At 31.5% G+C, this 16760-nt stretch overlaps 2 protein-coding genes across 6 annotated transcripts; one reads left to right on the forward strand and one right to left on the reverse strand.

The window, feature by feature from the left end:
* Positions 1 to 1279: 1279 nt before the first annotated feature.
* Positions 1280 to 11064, reverse strand: LOC141458959 (uncharacterized). Of its 3 annotated transcripts, none has more exons than XM_074137602.1 (3): positions 10875 to 11064; positions 6364 to 6418; positions 1280 to 2755 (listed from the first exon to the last, which is right to left on the reverse strand). In XM_074137602.1, the coding sequence occupies exon 3, from the start codon at positions 2654 to 2656 to the stop codon at positions 1643 to 1645; it is 1014 nt and encodes a 337-aa protein (XP_073993703.1). In that variant the 5' UTR covers positions 2657 to 2755; positions 6364 to 6418; positions 10875 to 11064; the 3' UTR covers positions 1280 to 1642. The 3 variants fall into 3 exon arrangements, with proteins under 3 accessions (XP_073993703.1, XP_073993701.1, XP_073993702.1); XM_074137600.1 differs by lacking the exon at positions 10875 to 11064 and adding an exon at positions 10634 to 10868; XM_074137601.1 differs by lacking the exon at positions 10875 to 11064 and adding an exon at positions 6621 to 6780.
* On the forward strand, positions 5911 to 16279 carry ninaB (neither inactivation nor afterpotential B). Of its 3 annotated transcripts, XM_074137543.1 has the most exons (12): positions 5911 to 6452; positions 9279 to 9403; positions 9571 to 9778; positions 11323 to 11434; positions 11527 to 11673; positions 12288 to 12429; positions 12797 to 12941; positions 13278 to 13498; positions 14148 to 14324; positions 14401 to 14682; positions 15720 to 15818; positions 15979 to 16279. In XM_074137543.1, the coding sequence occupies exons 2-12, from the start codon at positions 9380 to 9382 to the stop codon at positions 16150 to 16152; spliced, it is 1731 nt and encodes a 576-aa protein (XP_073993644.1). In that variant the 5' UTR covers positions 5911 to 6452; positions 9279 to 9379; the 3' UTR covers positions 16153 to 16279. The 3 variants fall into 3 exon arrangements, with proteins under 3 accessions (XP_073993644.1, XP_073993643.1, XP_073993645.1); XM_074137542.1 differs by lacking the exon at positions 9279 to 9403; XM_074137544.1 differs by lacking the exons at positions 5911 to 6452; positions 9279 to 9403; positions 9571 to 9778 and adding an exon at positions 11076 to 11165.
* The last annotated feature ends 481 nt before the right edge of the window (positions 16280 to 16760 follow it).

The following is a 16760-nucleotide window of genomic DNA, read 5'->3' on the forward strand; positions in this document are numbered from 1 at the left end:
TATTCCAAAATAAATCAATCGGAATTTTCATACAGTCTTTATGTGGTTTCAAATATTCATATTATATCATTTGCTGCCTTTTGGTACTACCAAGGATTGTTTCCACATTGCTGGTAAAGATTGGTCTTGGAATCTTAATGAACAGACCATTGCAATTTTATTGCTTATAAAAAAAAGTTGCAAATCCTGTGAATCCACACATTGATTCTTTAAGAAGAAATGTTTTGAAATATCTTCTTCTTTTCGTAATTTTTAACTGGCATTGAAACTACACCGGTAGATTATAAGAATAAAAGAATCTCTTTACTCCTACATTGATAAAAGTCGATAGTTCTACGATCCACAGTCTAAAACAATAATTACAAGTTCAGTTAGAATTCTCTTACATTTTATAATTCAAATAAAAATTGTTGAAGAATTTTAAAAAACATGGGTTTGATAGCATTATTCTTGAATGAATATAAACATATAGTCTCTTGCTTTCATTTTGTGCAAATGAAGTTACATTGGTGAAATTGATTTTTCAAGTTAAACTGATAACTATAAATTGTTCGTTTCTTGATGGTTATTAAACTTATACTCTAATAAAATAAAACATATCAAATGAATCATGATCACTTCATAATAAAAACTCACCACAAAGAAATTTCTTCAGTTAAAAGTGACTTCTCTTATGAACTCATATGAAATCTAGCGGCTTTTAAACGAACTATTATCATGATCAAAACTAGACCAGTCTAGAGATATTTAGAGTGGGTACACATTTTAATCATACTAGTTTCAACTTTATTTTAAAAATAAAAATAAAAATCTACTTACCATCCTCTTATGCTTTCCTATTTCCTTAGGAGCCTTATTTCGAAAATCAGTATCTCCATCGAAATTTTTATGGTCGACATGTTGTCGGAATGAAAAAAAGTAAATTGTTATTTGTTTTTGACAGTTTTCAAGAGAATCATTGCTAGCAAGTTATTTTATTTTAAACTTTTATTGATTTTATTTATAATTAGAAAAAAGTACAATACTTCTTACTTCATATTGACACTTGTTGAACAGGACCTATCAAATACTCGGCAGAATTGTTTTAGCACTCTTAAAATACTTGTTCACAGGGAAACTGCATAAATACATCTCTGAACAAGCTCATTCGCTAATTAAATTAATAATTTGACAAATAAGATACTATTTTAATTTATATAGAGTGTCAATCTATTTCTGTATTGTGTCCAAATAAGGGTAGTGGTTAAATATGCCAGCTGGGTAATAGGGTAATATGAATTGTTGAAAATAAGGATTAAGTTAATCCAGATCTTTCACGTTTCCATTCTTTTTACATCTTGCGAAGAGTTAAGATTTCAGATTTTGAGTTCTCAACAAAAATACAAGTTTTAAGATCATTTCATAGGTCATTTTATGAAAAGGTTAAAAGAAGAAAACCAAGTGTTTCTTTAAAGTAAAAATAATTTATTATCAATCTCAACTGGTGAAACTTACAACTAACCAGAACAGTTTCGTCATCTAGTTTATCTATAATGACATGGTTTTACACTCCTTGCAATAATGACTACAAACTAAATTAAAATTGACAATTATTTTAAATAAATTCTTCTGGTAATTTTTGTATGTAAACTAGAATGTAGTCCTAGAATGAAAACCCATGGTGACTGCCTTCACTGAACCCATCCTCATTAAATCCAAAATGTCCACCACTTTCGAATCCTTCACTGCCACCTCCGAATCCACCACCACTAAAGTGTCCAAATTCTTCGCCACCTTCACCGCCAAATCCTTCGTGATGTGACTTGTGAACATGAACATGATATGGAACTTTAATGGGAATTTTCACTGGCACTTTAACTGGATAAGGTACCACTTTTTCAACTGGGTATGGTACGGGTTTCTCTACTTTTACTGGAACTGGTTTCTCCACATGAACTGGAACGGGTTTCTCTACGGGTACTTTCACTGGGTAAGGTACAATCTTCTCCACTTTGTATGGTACTTCTTTTTCAACTTTAACTGGTACTGGATAGGGCTTCTCTACTGGCACTTTCACTGGATATGGTACTTTCTTCTCAACTGTGTAAGGAACTTTCTTTTCCACTTCTACTTTATAAGGTTTTGGTACATAAACTGGATATGGCTTGTCGACTGGTACTTTCACCGTGTATGGTACTTTCTTCACTACAGTGTATGGTTTTGGTACTGGAACTTTGACTTCATAAGGCACTTTCTTCTCCACGTAAACTGTATATGGCTTTGGAAAATATACAGGGTATGGTTTATCGATAGGAATTTTAACTTCGTAAGGAACTTTCTTCTCAACGGGTACTTCAAATGGTACTGGTACCTTCTTTGTGACGGTGATGGTCTTCACTTTGTGGCTGTGATGTTCATCATGGTGGTGAACATGAGGATGCTCTTCATGGTGATGGTGAAAGTCATGCAGACCTTCTCCGCCTCCAAAACCATCAAAGTGATGACCGAAACTTCCAAAATCTTGTCCTCCTTCGAAATCAAAGCCACCAGAAAATTCTTCACCTCCTTCGATTTTATGTTCTTCATAGTCATGAACAATATGCCTCTTTACCGTAACATTACTCGCAAATGCTGCACTTGATAAACTGAGTAAAACTAGTAATACTTTCGGTTCCATGCTGGTTTCCAACTGCACTCAGTTGTTAGATCTCACTGGTTTATCTACTGTGTATCCCCACTAATGAAATACATAATAAGAGTACACTTCCGACATTCACTGAAAAGTAACAGTGCATACCATTTGCATTATCATAATCAATTAATAGTTTGCACATTTCATAACAGAGTCCATTTCTGTGGCAGTAATTTACTAATGACATGCATTTATGTAATACGTCTTTTACATTGACTTCATTTTTAAAGGATCTTACCTGTTATCATTAATCATTAAATATTTAGGAAGTATGTACTACATTTTTAATAGAACTATGTACTACATATTTTTTTCATAGAAAAAATTCATATTAACAATTCCCCAAACATTCTCAAAGTTCAATACTTCAAACTAAAAGCTAATTAGTATTGTAAATAATATGCGGTAGAAAGTACTTTACATTAAAATGAAGAGATGTAAGATCCCATATTTCGCTTTTTTAGAAGCCTTATGATACAATTTTCCTAACATAACTTAAATTTAAATTAATACTGGTATTACGTTTTCCCACGGAATAATCTACAGTTATGCCCTTTTATATGGATAATGTGAATTAAGTGTGGTTATAAGTTAATCGTAAAACTATTTGCGAGTACATCGCGAAAATAAATATTCAAGAAAGTTTCACTTCTCGTTAACCAAATTTTAAACTCTTTTCAGAGCATAATAACCCTTTTCTTGAAGCCCTAGACCTAGATTGTCATAACTTTCTTGGATGTAAATTATAGTAAACATTTATATTTCATTAGTTTGGTAAGGATAATGTATCATAAGACGTTAAAGTTTACACGAAATATACATTTTTTTGTCCTGCTAAATAAATAACTTTTAGAAATTGGTCTTTCCATATGTTTGATATCAGCATTTTCCTAAAGCATAACTGAAAAGTAGATTAATGTTCAAAATGTTCAACTTTGCTGCTAGGTTTACAAAGGTATCTTCGGACGACTCCACAACGTTTTGGTCAAAATCGTGGGAATGAAAGAATGAATCTTGGCTGAATCGATTTTTTTTGTTTACGATTTTCGTGAAAACTGCCCAAGGATTTACGTAAAACTTCGAATATTAACATATCTGGCAGTAAATTTTTATGTGAAACATTCTGCTAATTTAATTATGAAAAAGTTCTGCACAAGATTTAACGTTAAGCACTTTCTAAAGAATTATTTAAGTACAAATTTGCGAACAAAATATAAATAGGGGGACCGAAAAGTAATCAAAATTTATTTTTTCTGGCGAAAAACATTTATTTATTAAAGAAATCTTAAATGCTAATGAACAAAATAATTTCTATCATTTTCTAACACTTTTTGCCAGCGAAAAGGCAATCGTTCGATTCCCTTTTTAAAAACGTGATTTTTCATTGAAGAACTTTTCCAAGTGCGTTTTCACTTTTCCAACATTGGTAAATTTTTTACCTCTTAATGTATGCTCTAACGATCTGAAAAGGTGATAATCCGACGGCGCGAGATCTGGTGAATAGGGTGGATGGGGTAAAAGTTCTAACCCAAGCTCCCTTACTTTTTCCTGTGTCCTTTTTGCTGCGTGAGGCTTCGCGTTATCGTGTTGAAGGATCCTTTTTTTTGTTATTGACCAAAACAGATCGTTTTCTAATGAGCTCTTGTTTCATTCGCTCGAGTTGTTCACAATACACTGTCGTAAAATTTCCAGTTTGAAGAACATTAATTTAGTCAAGGCAACTTGGCTGCACTTAACTGCTGATTATTTTCTTTATTTTACGATTACTACAATAACCTCAACATACGATAGCAAGCGTCACTTCCATCTATTGCAATAACGAACTTCGTCATCAGCAAGCAATAATCCATTCTGCATCTTTTCATCGAAGAGCAATTTATCGTACACAAAACAAATCGGTGGGCACACTGAGGTACTATACCTAATGGATCCTTAAAAAATTGGAGTAATTGATTCTATAGTGTCCCTACACTTCTATCAGCGAGCTTTCAATGAGTCAAAGGGCATTTTAACCAAAAATTCTCTCTTTAAACTCTATACTATTATTTACTTTAAAACATAAGGCATTCTATAATAGTACTTCAAGAGGTAGCAGTTTGAAGAACAATGCCTGATTAGCAGGTTTAAATTTTCGTTTAAATTAAATAAGATTTTTTGTTAATTGGAAAGTAGAAAGAATTTAATCACATTTAGTTTCACGCCTCAACTAACTTATGCTCTATCATTAATAATTCCTACTATTAATTAAAAAAAGATTAAGGAGAATAATTTTATAGCTATTTTATAACGAAGACTTTCACGACTATTTTAACTACCGCAGCAATTAATTATGCTAGCATTGATCCTATACAAGTAAATTTGGAATTTTCAAAAACTAAAATTGATTCGATCAATTATAACATGGTATCAGGTAGTTTTGTAAAATATTTATATATTATTAAAAAACAAAGACTCCAAGTTAGCCGAGCGGTTAGAGGTGAGCCCGCAAAGCTAAGAAGTATTGTGGAACTGGGTTCAATTCCTGGTCTGGGCCATGGATTTTTTTTTAATTGTTTACATTAGAAATTTAAAGTAAAGTATGTTTGCTACTCGCCTCCATCGACGTCACCTGATCGGTAATTGGACGTAAATCCTGCCAGAAAAAATAGGCATAATCTTCGAGAAGTACTCAATTTTTTGAGACCATATATCGCTGGACTTTAATCCCTACCAATTAATGATTCCTACAAAGGAATCTGAAAAACTGGCTATAAAGGCAATCAATGGACAATTGCCTCCTGGATCCGCTTCCAACAGACCTGTTTAGTGCGACCCCTTTTCTTTTCTTTGAATCCTCACTAACCGTCGCAACTTATGGTGCCTTACCCTTGATTATCATTATTTACCTATCTAGGAAAATAATTATAGAATTCCAAGTAAATAACTTTTTTTTTTTGTTTCTTTTCATTAAGGGGAGAGAAACTCACATATCATAAGCGCATACACAAACACTCCAGGAAAAACATTTCACTGAAAAAATAGTATTTGTTTCAAGAAGAAATCAAACACACCGACAGAATATATATAGTTTCAAAAATTTGACTTGATCTCGAAGTGATAAAAAGAAAAAATTCATGACGTTGACTTAAATTATATATGAATATATAGATCTATATAGATCCCTTAATTTTCCGGTAGGTAGTGAATAATATATAGTTAGGTCACTATATATATTGGTCACTTTGTTTTATATTACGTAATGCTGTTGACCTTCAGCCCTAGTTAAATCCCTTATTCACCCTCCAGTATAGGATCAGAAATTTGTTAATTGAATAATTTAATCAATGTAGTTAGGTGAATTGCCATTTTTTTTTCTGATTAACCCATTACACTCCTAACTATCAGAAGATCTGACCCTAAAAATTAACCTTATATATGCTAGAGGGCAATACATAATGGTGGTTTATATATAAAAAGTACGGAGCTGTGACATACGAACAGTGGAATCAAGAGTTACCTGGCGCTAGTGGAGTTCATTTTTCTGTAACCAAACAGTTTGAAAACAGTGAAATTTCATTCATAAAATTGTTAATGAACCTAAATTGTTACTGCAACCGGATTTTAGAGAGAGTAAAGAGGGGTGTGAGTGTTATTAGGAAACCATAGTAAAGTAGAAATGGATATAATACAATTCTTTCGTTTACTGTTCTCACCTGTCAGGTATCTTCTATCTAAATGTGCTGCACAAATGAGCGATCAATCGGCCATCTGGAAAACATGTAACTTTTTTAGAAATCAATTGGTATGTGCACATAACATTTTATTATTACTAATTCTACAGCGGCTTTAACTTTTTATTAGTGTTCGCCCTAGCAAAACCTAGATAGTTTCTTAGATAAGCTTTTATACAAAGTAAAACATTTAAAATATTACCACTTCAGTTAGTAATTATTTTAAAAAATAATCTTACCATGAACAATAAGAAAAATTGTAGTGGCCATGCCATATTATGTTCATTCTTTTAATACATTAAAGTAACAAATTTGCATTCGTTCGGATTTTTGAACTAACATTGAGGATGACTAAACCTGAGGAAATGTTTTACCGAAGAATGTGTCCATTTATCTGTGTGGCTAGTGTGTGAGTGAGTTTATCTGCTTTCATAAATGTCCGTAGTTCAAATGGGCTTCACAGACACTATAATTAGTATTTTTCAAAAATAAATAAATAAATTTAGCAATTATAAATAAAGTCCGTCTTGGTTACCTAACCTTCGTAATAATTAATTTCACACATTTATAATACCCAAGTGTGTCTGCTAAGAAGGGATTCCAAATAGATCAACAGAAGATCCGAAAAAATCAGTATCAGGAAGAAAGTTTTCGTTAATACTGCATAACCGCTAGAATTCTGTATCAACAGGATGAAATATTTAATTTACTGTATATTCTAAAGACAATAATATCCACAAAATTACAGATCTCAATATTTTTTATTAATTTTTTGTTTTTTCCAACTTTTCAGCCAGATAGCTTTAGGAAAACTAAAATTTCTAATTAGAAGATAAGATTTGCAATTTTATAGCAAATTTTTGTCATTTCGGAAAATCAGAGTACCACAAGGAAATGATTACCTTTTTATCAGAAACAGAAATCTAAAGAGCATAGAATTAATTTAATATTAAATGGATATAAGAGATGTTTTTTCAGAAGTTTAAGATTTGTAACAATGAACCTTTTCAGTAAATTATATACTTCTACTAATTAATACAATTCCATAGATAGTACATCAAATACTTTACTAAAACTCCAAACGTAATAAAACTGAAAGAAAATGAAAATTCAGTAAACTGACACTTTAGTGAACTGAAAAGCGTTTTCAGGGAATCTTCTATCTCACTCTCTTCCCTCCCTAGGGAGTATTTTGTGTGGAAGCTCAAAACACACAGAAAAATACGCATGAATTTCCGAATAGGTACTTATGACCTCTCATAACCTTCGATTATCACTGTTTTAATCAAAATAAACCTGAAATTCATCTTTACTAATTTTATTTTATTTATTTTGAGAATGAAAATTTAGTTTTTTTTAGTAGAATTTAATTAAATTATTATTTCGTAATTATTGCAGTAAGAGAGTATGTGTTTCACAAAATAATTGTTTTTTTGATACAATGTCTAATTAATTACCTTAAATATAGAAAACAACTCTAATCTTAATTCTTCATGTAAAATAGAATGGATATTTAATAATTCATTTTCTAAAGCCCCAGTGATCCTATGCCGTTCTTTATCTATGAAAATTATGAATAATTTTGCTTCTAGGTACCTACCACTTACATATGCTAAACCTACTTATAATATAGGAAAAAACTTTTTCATCTGTACATCTCTATGAAGTACTCAATATTTTTCACCTTACGACTTATCGCAGCTTCCATCCCTTCTGGTTGTACCGATTTAAGAACATTATTTTTATTAGTAAAGTCTACCATGAACTGTTACATAAATGTTTTGAGATAATATCCTCGTTCCCCAAAAGTTGCTTTTATAAAATGTATCGAGCAATTTATTTTTTTCTCTTACGGTCATATCATTATTAAACTTTTGAGATATTCTTCGTCATTGAATTCTACATAATATAGAGAAGAAGATTCTTATTGATCTGCACAGATATGAACCACAACCATGTGATCAGATTTCAACATACTTATTGACGAAACAACTCAGACGTGACATATGTATAACCTGCCCTTTAAACTATGATTTTTTGTTTGAGCACTTCGGACATCATGGACATAAATTAAATGTATCCTTGGTGCCGTTATTGCAGTCTGCCTCTTTAGTGACTAAATCTTACATCAGTAACAAATTATCTTTTCATTTTTATTTTGTCACTTGTTACACAAAGACATCCAAGTAGCTGAGCGACTAGAGGCGAGGACCACAAAGTTATTAAGTATTGTGGTACTAGGTTCAGTTCCCAGTACTGGATTTTATTTAATGGTATGTGTGAGAAGTTCATAGTGAAGTATGTTTGCTAGTCGTCTTTGTCCACTACACCAAATTTGGTAGCTGGACTGAAAAAGTTCACGTGAAAAATTAGCCATCACCTTACTTTATCTTTTTATAAAGAAATACCTAAATCCTATTACGTTAAAATCAACACTAACTTAATTTAAGATTTAAACTTAAATCTGGAAATTCAATTGTAAACAAAACATTTATATAGCGAAAATGATTTCAAATTAAATTAAAGCAAAGAAACCGTATAAAAACTAGTTTATAAGTGATGCAACTTCAAGTCTCGTCGAATAATATTTACTTTTATTTACTAGAATTTAATTTTGAATTATTTTCAGTCTAATCATACAATACTTACTCATCGTCAACCCTCAACGATACATCGACTAGATCATTTTTAATACCCCAGTCTAACGTTCATTCTAGACAATAGAGAAAGCTACTACATTTTGAAATAATTTATCATACCGCTTTATAAGCTAGGAAGAAATATAGCCTTCACAAGAAGGTTTATCGCGATTTAAATAGAATTATGTGAGTGGTGTTGAGGGTCAGTGTCTATGATCTTCCCTTTAATGAGTAAAAACTTTGCGTCATCATTTTCAGCAAGTCGAATAAGATAACTATGTGGGACATTTTCACCTCATTTGAAACAAGCCTTGCAGCACTATTAAATATATCGTAAATTTTCATTATTCAGGAAAAGTATGAAGTCTGAAGCTTTACTCCTGGTTAGTGCAATTTTTAGCACAAACTCTTTTCGAACGTACTTATTTAACTCTTTTAAAGTAAGCCCTACAAATGCTTGTCAAATTACTTCTTTTACATGTTAGTTTTTTTAATCCAATTAAAATAGCTTTAGAGAATGTAGCTCTAATGAAACACGCTTTGAATCTAGGGTTATGGTCATCAAACAGTTAGAGATGAAGAAGATAAATGTGAAAAGCTTATTGCCAAAGAAATCGATAGTGTCAGTGGAGCAAAAGAGAAAGAAGCCGTCCACAGATTGTCACTGGGAAAAAACGTTCTTCCACATTGTGATCTCAGTGTCTGGCTTCGCGATTGTAAAGACGAAGTTATCTACCCAATAGAAGGTCACAATACTGGTAAGAGAATTGACGTACTCCCTAGCGGAATGCATAAAATGAAACTTGAGCTGTATAATCGTTTATGGAGTAAAAAAAAAAAAGTATTATGGCAAATAACATTTATCCTATTGCACTAGTACCTCAACCGATGGGGCAGTTCAAGAAAAATTTTAATAAATTTTCAAGAATTAACCCGTACTTTTTTATTTCTAGGACTTGAAGGACTAGAGTATTTACAATTTTCAAATAGTATTATTTGGAAATTATTCTTTCTCTTATCTCAATTTTATCCCTATATTGTAAAACATAATTTTTTAAATTGACGATGGACTGATTAATGTATTTTCCATAGCAAGTATTAAACATTTGCCATCCCTTCCATTGATTGATAAAGCTCTTTTTAATTCTATTTATAGCTCTTATTTATTTTTAATTTTTAAAGTTAGCTCCAGTTGGACGTTTTGGCATTGGCGTATTAAGAGCTTCTTTATTATTATTACTAATGGCCTTAATAAGGAAAACCCCCGAAAATCACTTTTTTTTTTTTTACATACTCTTTTCGTCCAAGAAAGCTTGGATTAAAAACGTACAAAAAATTAAACTACTTTTGCATAATATGTTAGGTTCATAGTTTACTGATTGTGCTATCCTGAAAAAGGGGTACGATGTCAAATCGTCGAAAAAAATAGTTTCTCCATGTAATCAAGGAGATATTTGATTTTTGTTTTAAAGAATTACATACATATATGAGACTTCAGAGAATCGCATATTAACTTACAGCTTGATTACATATAAAAATGTACAATTTAAACTATTACATATATTACTAAGGCCACTGGCGTAATAAGGATGCGAAATCAAGATTAAATTTACCTCCTAGCTATTACTTCAATAATGCTTGATGGATTTAATGGCTGGCCATTTAAGTCTATGATTGAAACAAATAAGACCTCTTCTTCATATATACCGTTACTAAAGTAAAAATCCTGAAACAGTCTTTGAAACAGTACAAAAAAACTAGCTATGAACGGTTTGTTAACACGTACATATGTCCTTACGCAATGACTCACTTTTAAAGCAAAGAGTTGAATAAATTAAATTAAAAAGAACTAACATTTCCTTAAGACAGCAACAACTTAGGCCAAAACTTGAGGTTTAATTACGGTAGGCACTCAATGCTAAATAAGTTATTCAGGTAACGAATGTTTGACACTTAAAGTTTATTTAAAAAAGCTCTAAGTAAATTGTGAAATTATAGAGATCAAGAAATATTGAAGTTAAGATTAGAACCATTAGAGCCGAACACTAGCGCTTTCTACAGGACAGGACTTTGATTTTTGTAAGTGTGCTAAAAAGGCGCGTAGATGATTTTACATTTTAAAACAGAGAATGAACCATGATATATGTAGGTATTGAGACTGTTATAGTCAATCATTATTACCCCTGTCGATTGAAAAAAACTCTATATCTTTATAAAAAGTTAAAAAATAAAACAGTTATAGAGGTTTGGAGGGAACCCTGATACGATATTAATTATGAAATAAAAGTTGTTTTTTTTTTAGGTTACATACCAACCTGGCTGAAAGGAAGTTTAATACGGAATGGGCCAGGATGCCTTTCAGTTGGTGATTCAAAATTTGCACATCTTTTCGATGCTTCTGCAGTTTTACATCGGTATAATTAAGCGCAACTTCTTTGCTTTTTTTTCTTTAATAAATGAGAGTCAAAAAATTTTACTAAGGAAAATTTTCTGTTGTAATTTGTAGATTTTGCATTGAAACTGGTACAATCACTTATCAACGTAGATTTTTAAGGACTAATACGTTTATAAAAAATCAAATAGCACAGAGAATTGTTGTTACGGAATTTGGAACAAGAGCAGTTCCGGATCCATGTAAAACAATATTTCAAAAGTGAGTTCAAACAAAACAATTATCTAGTTTATCCCTATTACTCCTATTTTTTTTAAGAGAAACATTGCTTTCGTGCCGAATTTTTTATATTCAGTTTTTATCGGGAAATACGCTTTGAGGTTCACTGATTCCAAAAACAAAAATTACTAAATTAATGGTTTGTCAGTGAGTATGAGTGGTAGCAATGAGTAATAAAATCTCAAAAACGAAAAACTTTTTAGGATCTCAAACTTAAAATGTATCTTAGTTTGTTCCCACAGCTCCACAGTAACTTAGCATTGAATATCATAGAATGCACCTGATTGAAAATCAATGAGTGTATTTTTCATTTTTTTTGTAAAAAGATCCCACGTTTTCTTTAACTTTGGTAAATAACTGTCGGCGCATAAATATATAACTTTTATTTGAAAAACATTTCCAGTAATGTCCTATAATTGGATTTCTGGTTAGAGTGCCTGTTATCTCTTAACGTGCAACATTTTAGCATTATACATATATGAGAGCAATATCGATTGTGTAACAATAACGTAACAACTTTGTTTCTTCATTTTGCTTCTACTTTGCTAGGTAGGTTCAACCTTACGAATTGTAATTGATCACAATGATTTTTACAGGTTTGGGGCATTCTTTCAGTCAGATGATGTATCCGACAACTGTATGATTTCTGTTTACCCGTTCAGGGATGAATTATTTACATTTGGAGAATTGCCAACTATATATCGTATAGATCCAGATACTCTTGACACAATGTATTCAGTGAGTGAATAATATATATTAAACTAGCTGGTCAATAAACTGAAAAGTTTGGATCAATAAATTTCATCTTCTGCGTTGAAGAAATTTGCTATTGATGATACATGTCATTTCTTATCGTGGTTTATTAATTAATAAAATTAAAATTAGATATGGTGTTAATTGAAACTTCTATGGAAAAAAATGGAGTCATTTTCATACGAAATTCCTAAAGTTTCGGGAGCCTGTTAGAGTATGTACTTACTTTCAATCAACAAATTTGTATCTTAAAATATATTTCTTGAAACTGGTTACTGTTCGATTATTACTGACTGATTCATTGAATGATTTATTGCAGGTAAATTATTAATTTATTTTTGGTTTATTGCAGGTAAATGCTTCGAAATACGTGAATATAGTCCACCATACATCACATCCTCATGTAATGGAAGATGGAACAGTTTATAATCTTGGACTATCTATCGGTCCTGCTGGACCTAAATATTCTATTATCCATTTTCCACATACCAAAAAGGGTATATTTTACACATTTCCAAATAGTGCCTCCTTTGCAAATTCAGGAATTTTTGAACTAGCTGTTCTTGCCCTTCCCTTATTCTGAGTTCAAAATTAAGCTTGCCTTTTCTCGATGTGAATTCTGCAAAGAGCAAAAATGTTTACAATTAACGTTTTCTTTTCTTCTAATTTTCTGTTGACAAATTTTATTACCATTCCTTTCGAACTACTTAGTCCAGTATCTTTTTTAAGGACTTACATACTTACTAATACACTCGTAATTTTTTTTATTTGTACTTAGAATTAAAAATTGTGAAGTAACTTTTTGTTTTTTATTTGTCTTTTGAAATTTTCAGAAGGAAGCACTACGGACGATGTTTTTAAAGAGGCAAAGATAATCGCTAAAATTGGCACCAGATGGCCCTTTCATCCAGGATATATGCACACTTTTGGTGTAACAACCAACTATTTTTTAATTGTTGAACAACCTCTTTGTGTATCAGTTCCCGATAAACTTCTACAAAAATTTAATGATAAACCAATGTCAAGCATGCTGAAGTGGTACAGTTCTCATCCAGTAAGTTCAATGTTAGCTATGGTTTAATTGTTTATTATAAAAATGTGTCTGTATCTGTTAAAAAGATGCTTAACTAAAAACATGCACAGTATTTTATTTATTTTGTTAGTTATGGCGACCGGTGGCTTTTTCCCGGTCATCTATGATTAATGATAGGCGTTGAAGACATATGAGGGCTAGTACACTTTGTTCACTTCCTAAAAATGGTTTCTTCAAACAGAGACGTGTCATCTCCTGCGCTCAATCAATTTCACAAAAAAAAACTATAATTAGCAATTGAGGTTCTATTTGATAGCCACCTGTCGCACTGAAATCTTCTCACCTTGGAAATTACAGATTTTTCTGTTGAAAAGTCAACTGTTTTCACGAATTTGGTTGCACGCCAATCCTTTAGGATGAAATCCCTTTCTCTTGTTTATATGTATAATACTCCATTCTAAAAAATGACTCTATTTTAGTTGTACCAGATGGCAAAAGTTGTTATCTTCGAAATTCTTCTTTTCACAATTTAAATTATAGAACGACACTCATTGGATTCATCAGACGGTATTCTAGCAATTAAGGTTTAAGATATACTATTTGGATGGAAAATCATTTAGTTTAAAAAAAAATTCTCTTTTTAAATTTGCTGAATTTTAATGTGTTCCAGACAATAATTTATGTCGTTTCACGGAATACTGGGAAAGTTACTAACACGTTTTATGCGGAAGCTTTTTTTTATCTTCACATTATAAACCAATATGAAGATAGAGATCACATAATCGTCGACATTTGTTTATATAAAAATCCATCCATGATTGATTGTATGCTTATTGAAGCACTTAGGGTAAGAATTTAATGATATCTAAACAAAAAAGTATTTAAAAAAAAATTCTATGATTATCCTAAATTTGTTATAACAGGATGCCCAAGCAAATCCACATTATGCTACAATGTTCCGGGGTCGTCCTTTTAGATATGTATTACCATTGAAAACAAAAAAAACAGAAGAAAACCAAGTTACACTGCCAGATGTAAAAGCAAAAGCGTTTTGGACTTCCGATGGACATATTTATGTTATACCAGAACTACTTTGTGATCTAGGATGTGAAACTCCTAGAATCAATTATCCTTTACATCTTGGTGTGAAGTATCGCTATTTTTACGCTATCTCTAGCGATGTTGATCTGGAAAATCCAGGAACAGTAAGATTTCTCCTTTTCTCTATCTTTTTTGTTACTTTCTATAAATAATTTGTTTGCTACAATGAACTGGACAAACCTACAAAGAGATTAATATTATACCAAAAATTCCATACTCTAAACGAAACTTATCATCAAATCTATCTAATATGTAAATAAAACCATAATTAGAATTAACACAAAGGTTCGCATAGAAAGTACAGAATTTACATGCTTTGAACACCTCAGCAAGTTCTCTCATTTAAATTTCAAAACAAAAAAGAATAATGTTAGGATTCATAATTCCCCCACTTCAATTTTGATACTTTAAAGTACCTTTCCAAATTGTTCGTGATATCACGGAAATTTCGCTAAATGCGAGTTATTGTCAGTTTGTAGCCTCAGCTATTTTTTTTTAATCTGTGAACCTTTGTTTTTAACTTCAATTTCTTGTTTGCTTGCATAACTCTCGTCAATTTTGTGGCCCCATTCTGTTATTGAAAAAAAAATGCATTAATCCCTGCTACTCCACCCACCTTCCCTTATTACGCCACTTCTCATCCCGCCAGATAATCTTCTCAGGGGGTTAAATCGCCAGTGTCCTCGCGATTTCCTTATCGAGTGAAGAGAGCAATCAGTTCAGCAATTTGGAGTGTAACTTCTGGGCGTTTCTTTTCTCGGAGTGAGCATGTGCGCGTGTGCCTACAAGATCAAAAGTGCATATTGAGTGCAGTCAGTGTTTCTTAAGCATTACAAATGCTCTTGCAACTATACAGAAAAAAAAAATAAAAAGAATTTTATTGAAGCCAAATTAGAGAGAGAATGTGTGCAGTTGCTTTATTATTGGTACAAAGGTACCTGTTCTCTAAGGAACCATGGCTCAGATTATTGCATAAAAGTGATAATATTAATGTTTGCAATGGTGCACAATTTTGCAAGATACTCAAATTATAAACCTTTTTAAACAATAATTTATTTTATTCAGATTTAAAAGATGTTATGGTTATTCAAAGTGTGGTCTTGTCCGCTCTTGTATTATTTATTACTCATATTCATTTCAGCTCATAAAAGTTGATACTGAAACAAAAACTAAAAAGACTTGGACGGAAAAGGGCACATTTCCTTCAGAACCTATATTTGTGCCTTCTCCTGAGCAAAAGGTAAATTTTAAAAGAGTACTTAAATTTCTAAATTTTTCCGTTATGAACAGATTATAATTTAATGTATTTTAATATATACGAAACCGCTTTTGTTTTATATTTTAATCACACGACATAATTGTTATTATAATGTTTAAATCTATCAAATTGTGCTTTACAGGATGAAGACGATGGCGTAATCTTGTCAACTCTTCTATGGTCTAGTCAACCAAATAAAGTGGCTATTGTCATATTGGATGCCAGATCATTTACAGAAATTAGTAGGACAGAATTTATTACACAAGGCCCGGTGCCGAAATGTTTGCATGGTTGGTTTACCAGCACATATTCTTAATAATTAGAGAGTTTATTCCAACAAATTTTGTATTTTTATTTTATTTTATTTTATTTTTTAAGGCGCATCAATATCTTAGATCATTGGCGCCAATTATGTTACAAAAAAAAGTTATTTCTATTTGCTAGTACTGTGTTTTCTTTCCCCAGAATTACCGTAAATAAAATATTTAGTGGTTCTAAATAACTTTACTTTTTCTTTTAGTGTTGATGAATTGAATTCCACCAAAAGTTTTTTTAAAAATATATTTAGAAGTATCGATACTTTTCAACTGTTGTCTGAAAAGAGATTTAAAGACTGTCAGCGTCAATGCACTAAAAAGGCCCTGTGCGATTCTGACAAGTTTAATTACGTGCCTTAAATTAAACGCTTAATTAAAAATTATTTGGTATATATTTGGTTTGCTACAACAGTTAAGAATTGATAATTATGTTGTGAGATATCGTGCATTCATATCTGAAAGAAGACTAAACTGGTAAGAGAAGCTTAATTGTTGATTGCTACATTCAGCTAATCGTAGTAAAGAATTGAACCGCAATTTATTGAGTTCGACATAAATTACGTCCCTACAAGACGCAGGTTACATGGGCCTAACACAGACCTAATTT

The sequence above is a fragment of the Rhodnius prolixus genome, unplaced genomic scaffold, assembly GCF_049639745.1.
Source record: "Rhodnius prolixus isolate KJV_2025 unplaced genomic scaffold, Rpr scaffold_5, whole genome shotgun sequence".
NCBI classification, from domain to species: domain Eukaryota; kingdom Metazoa; phylum Arthropoda; class Insecta; order Hemiptera; family Reduviidae; genus Rhodnius; species Rhodnius prolixus.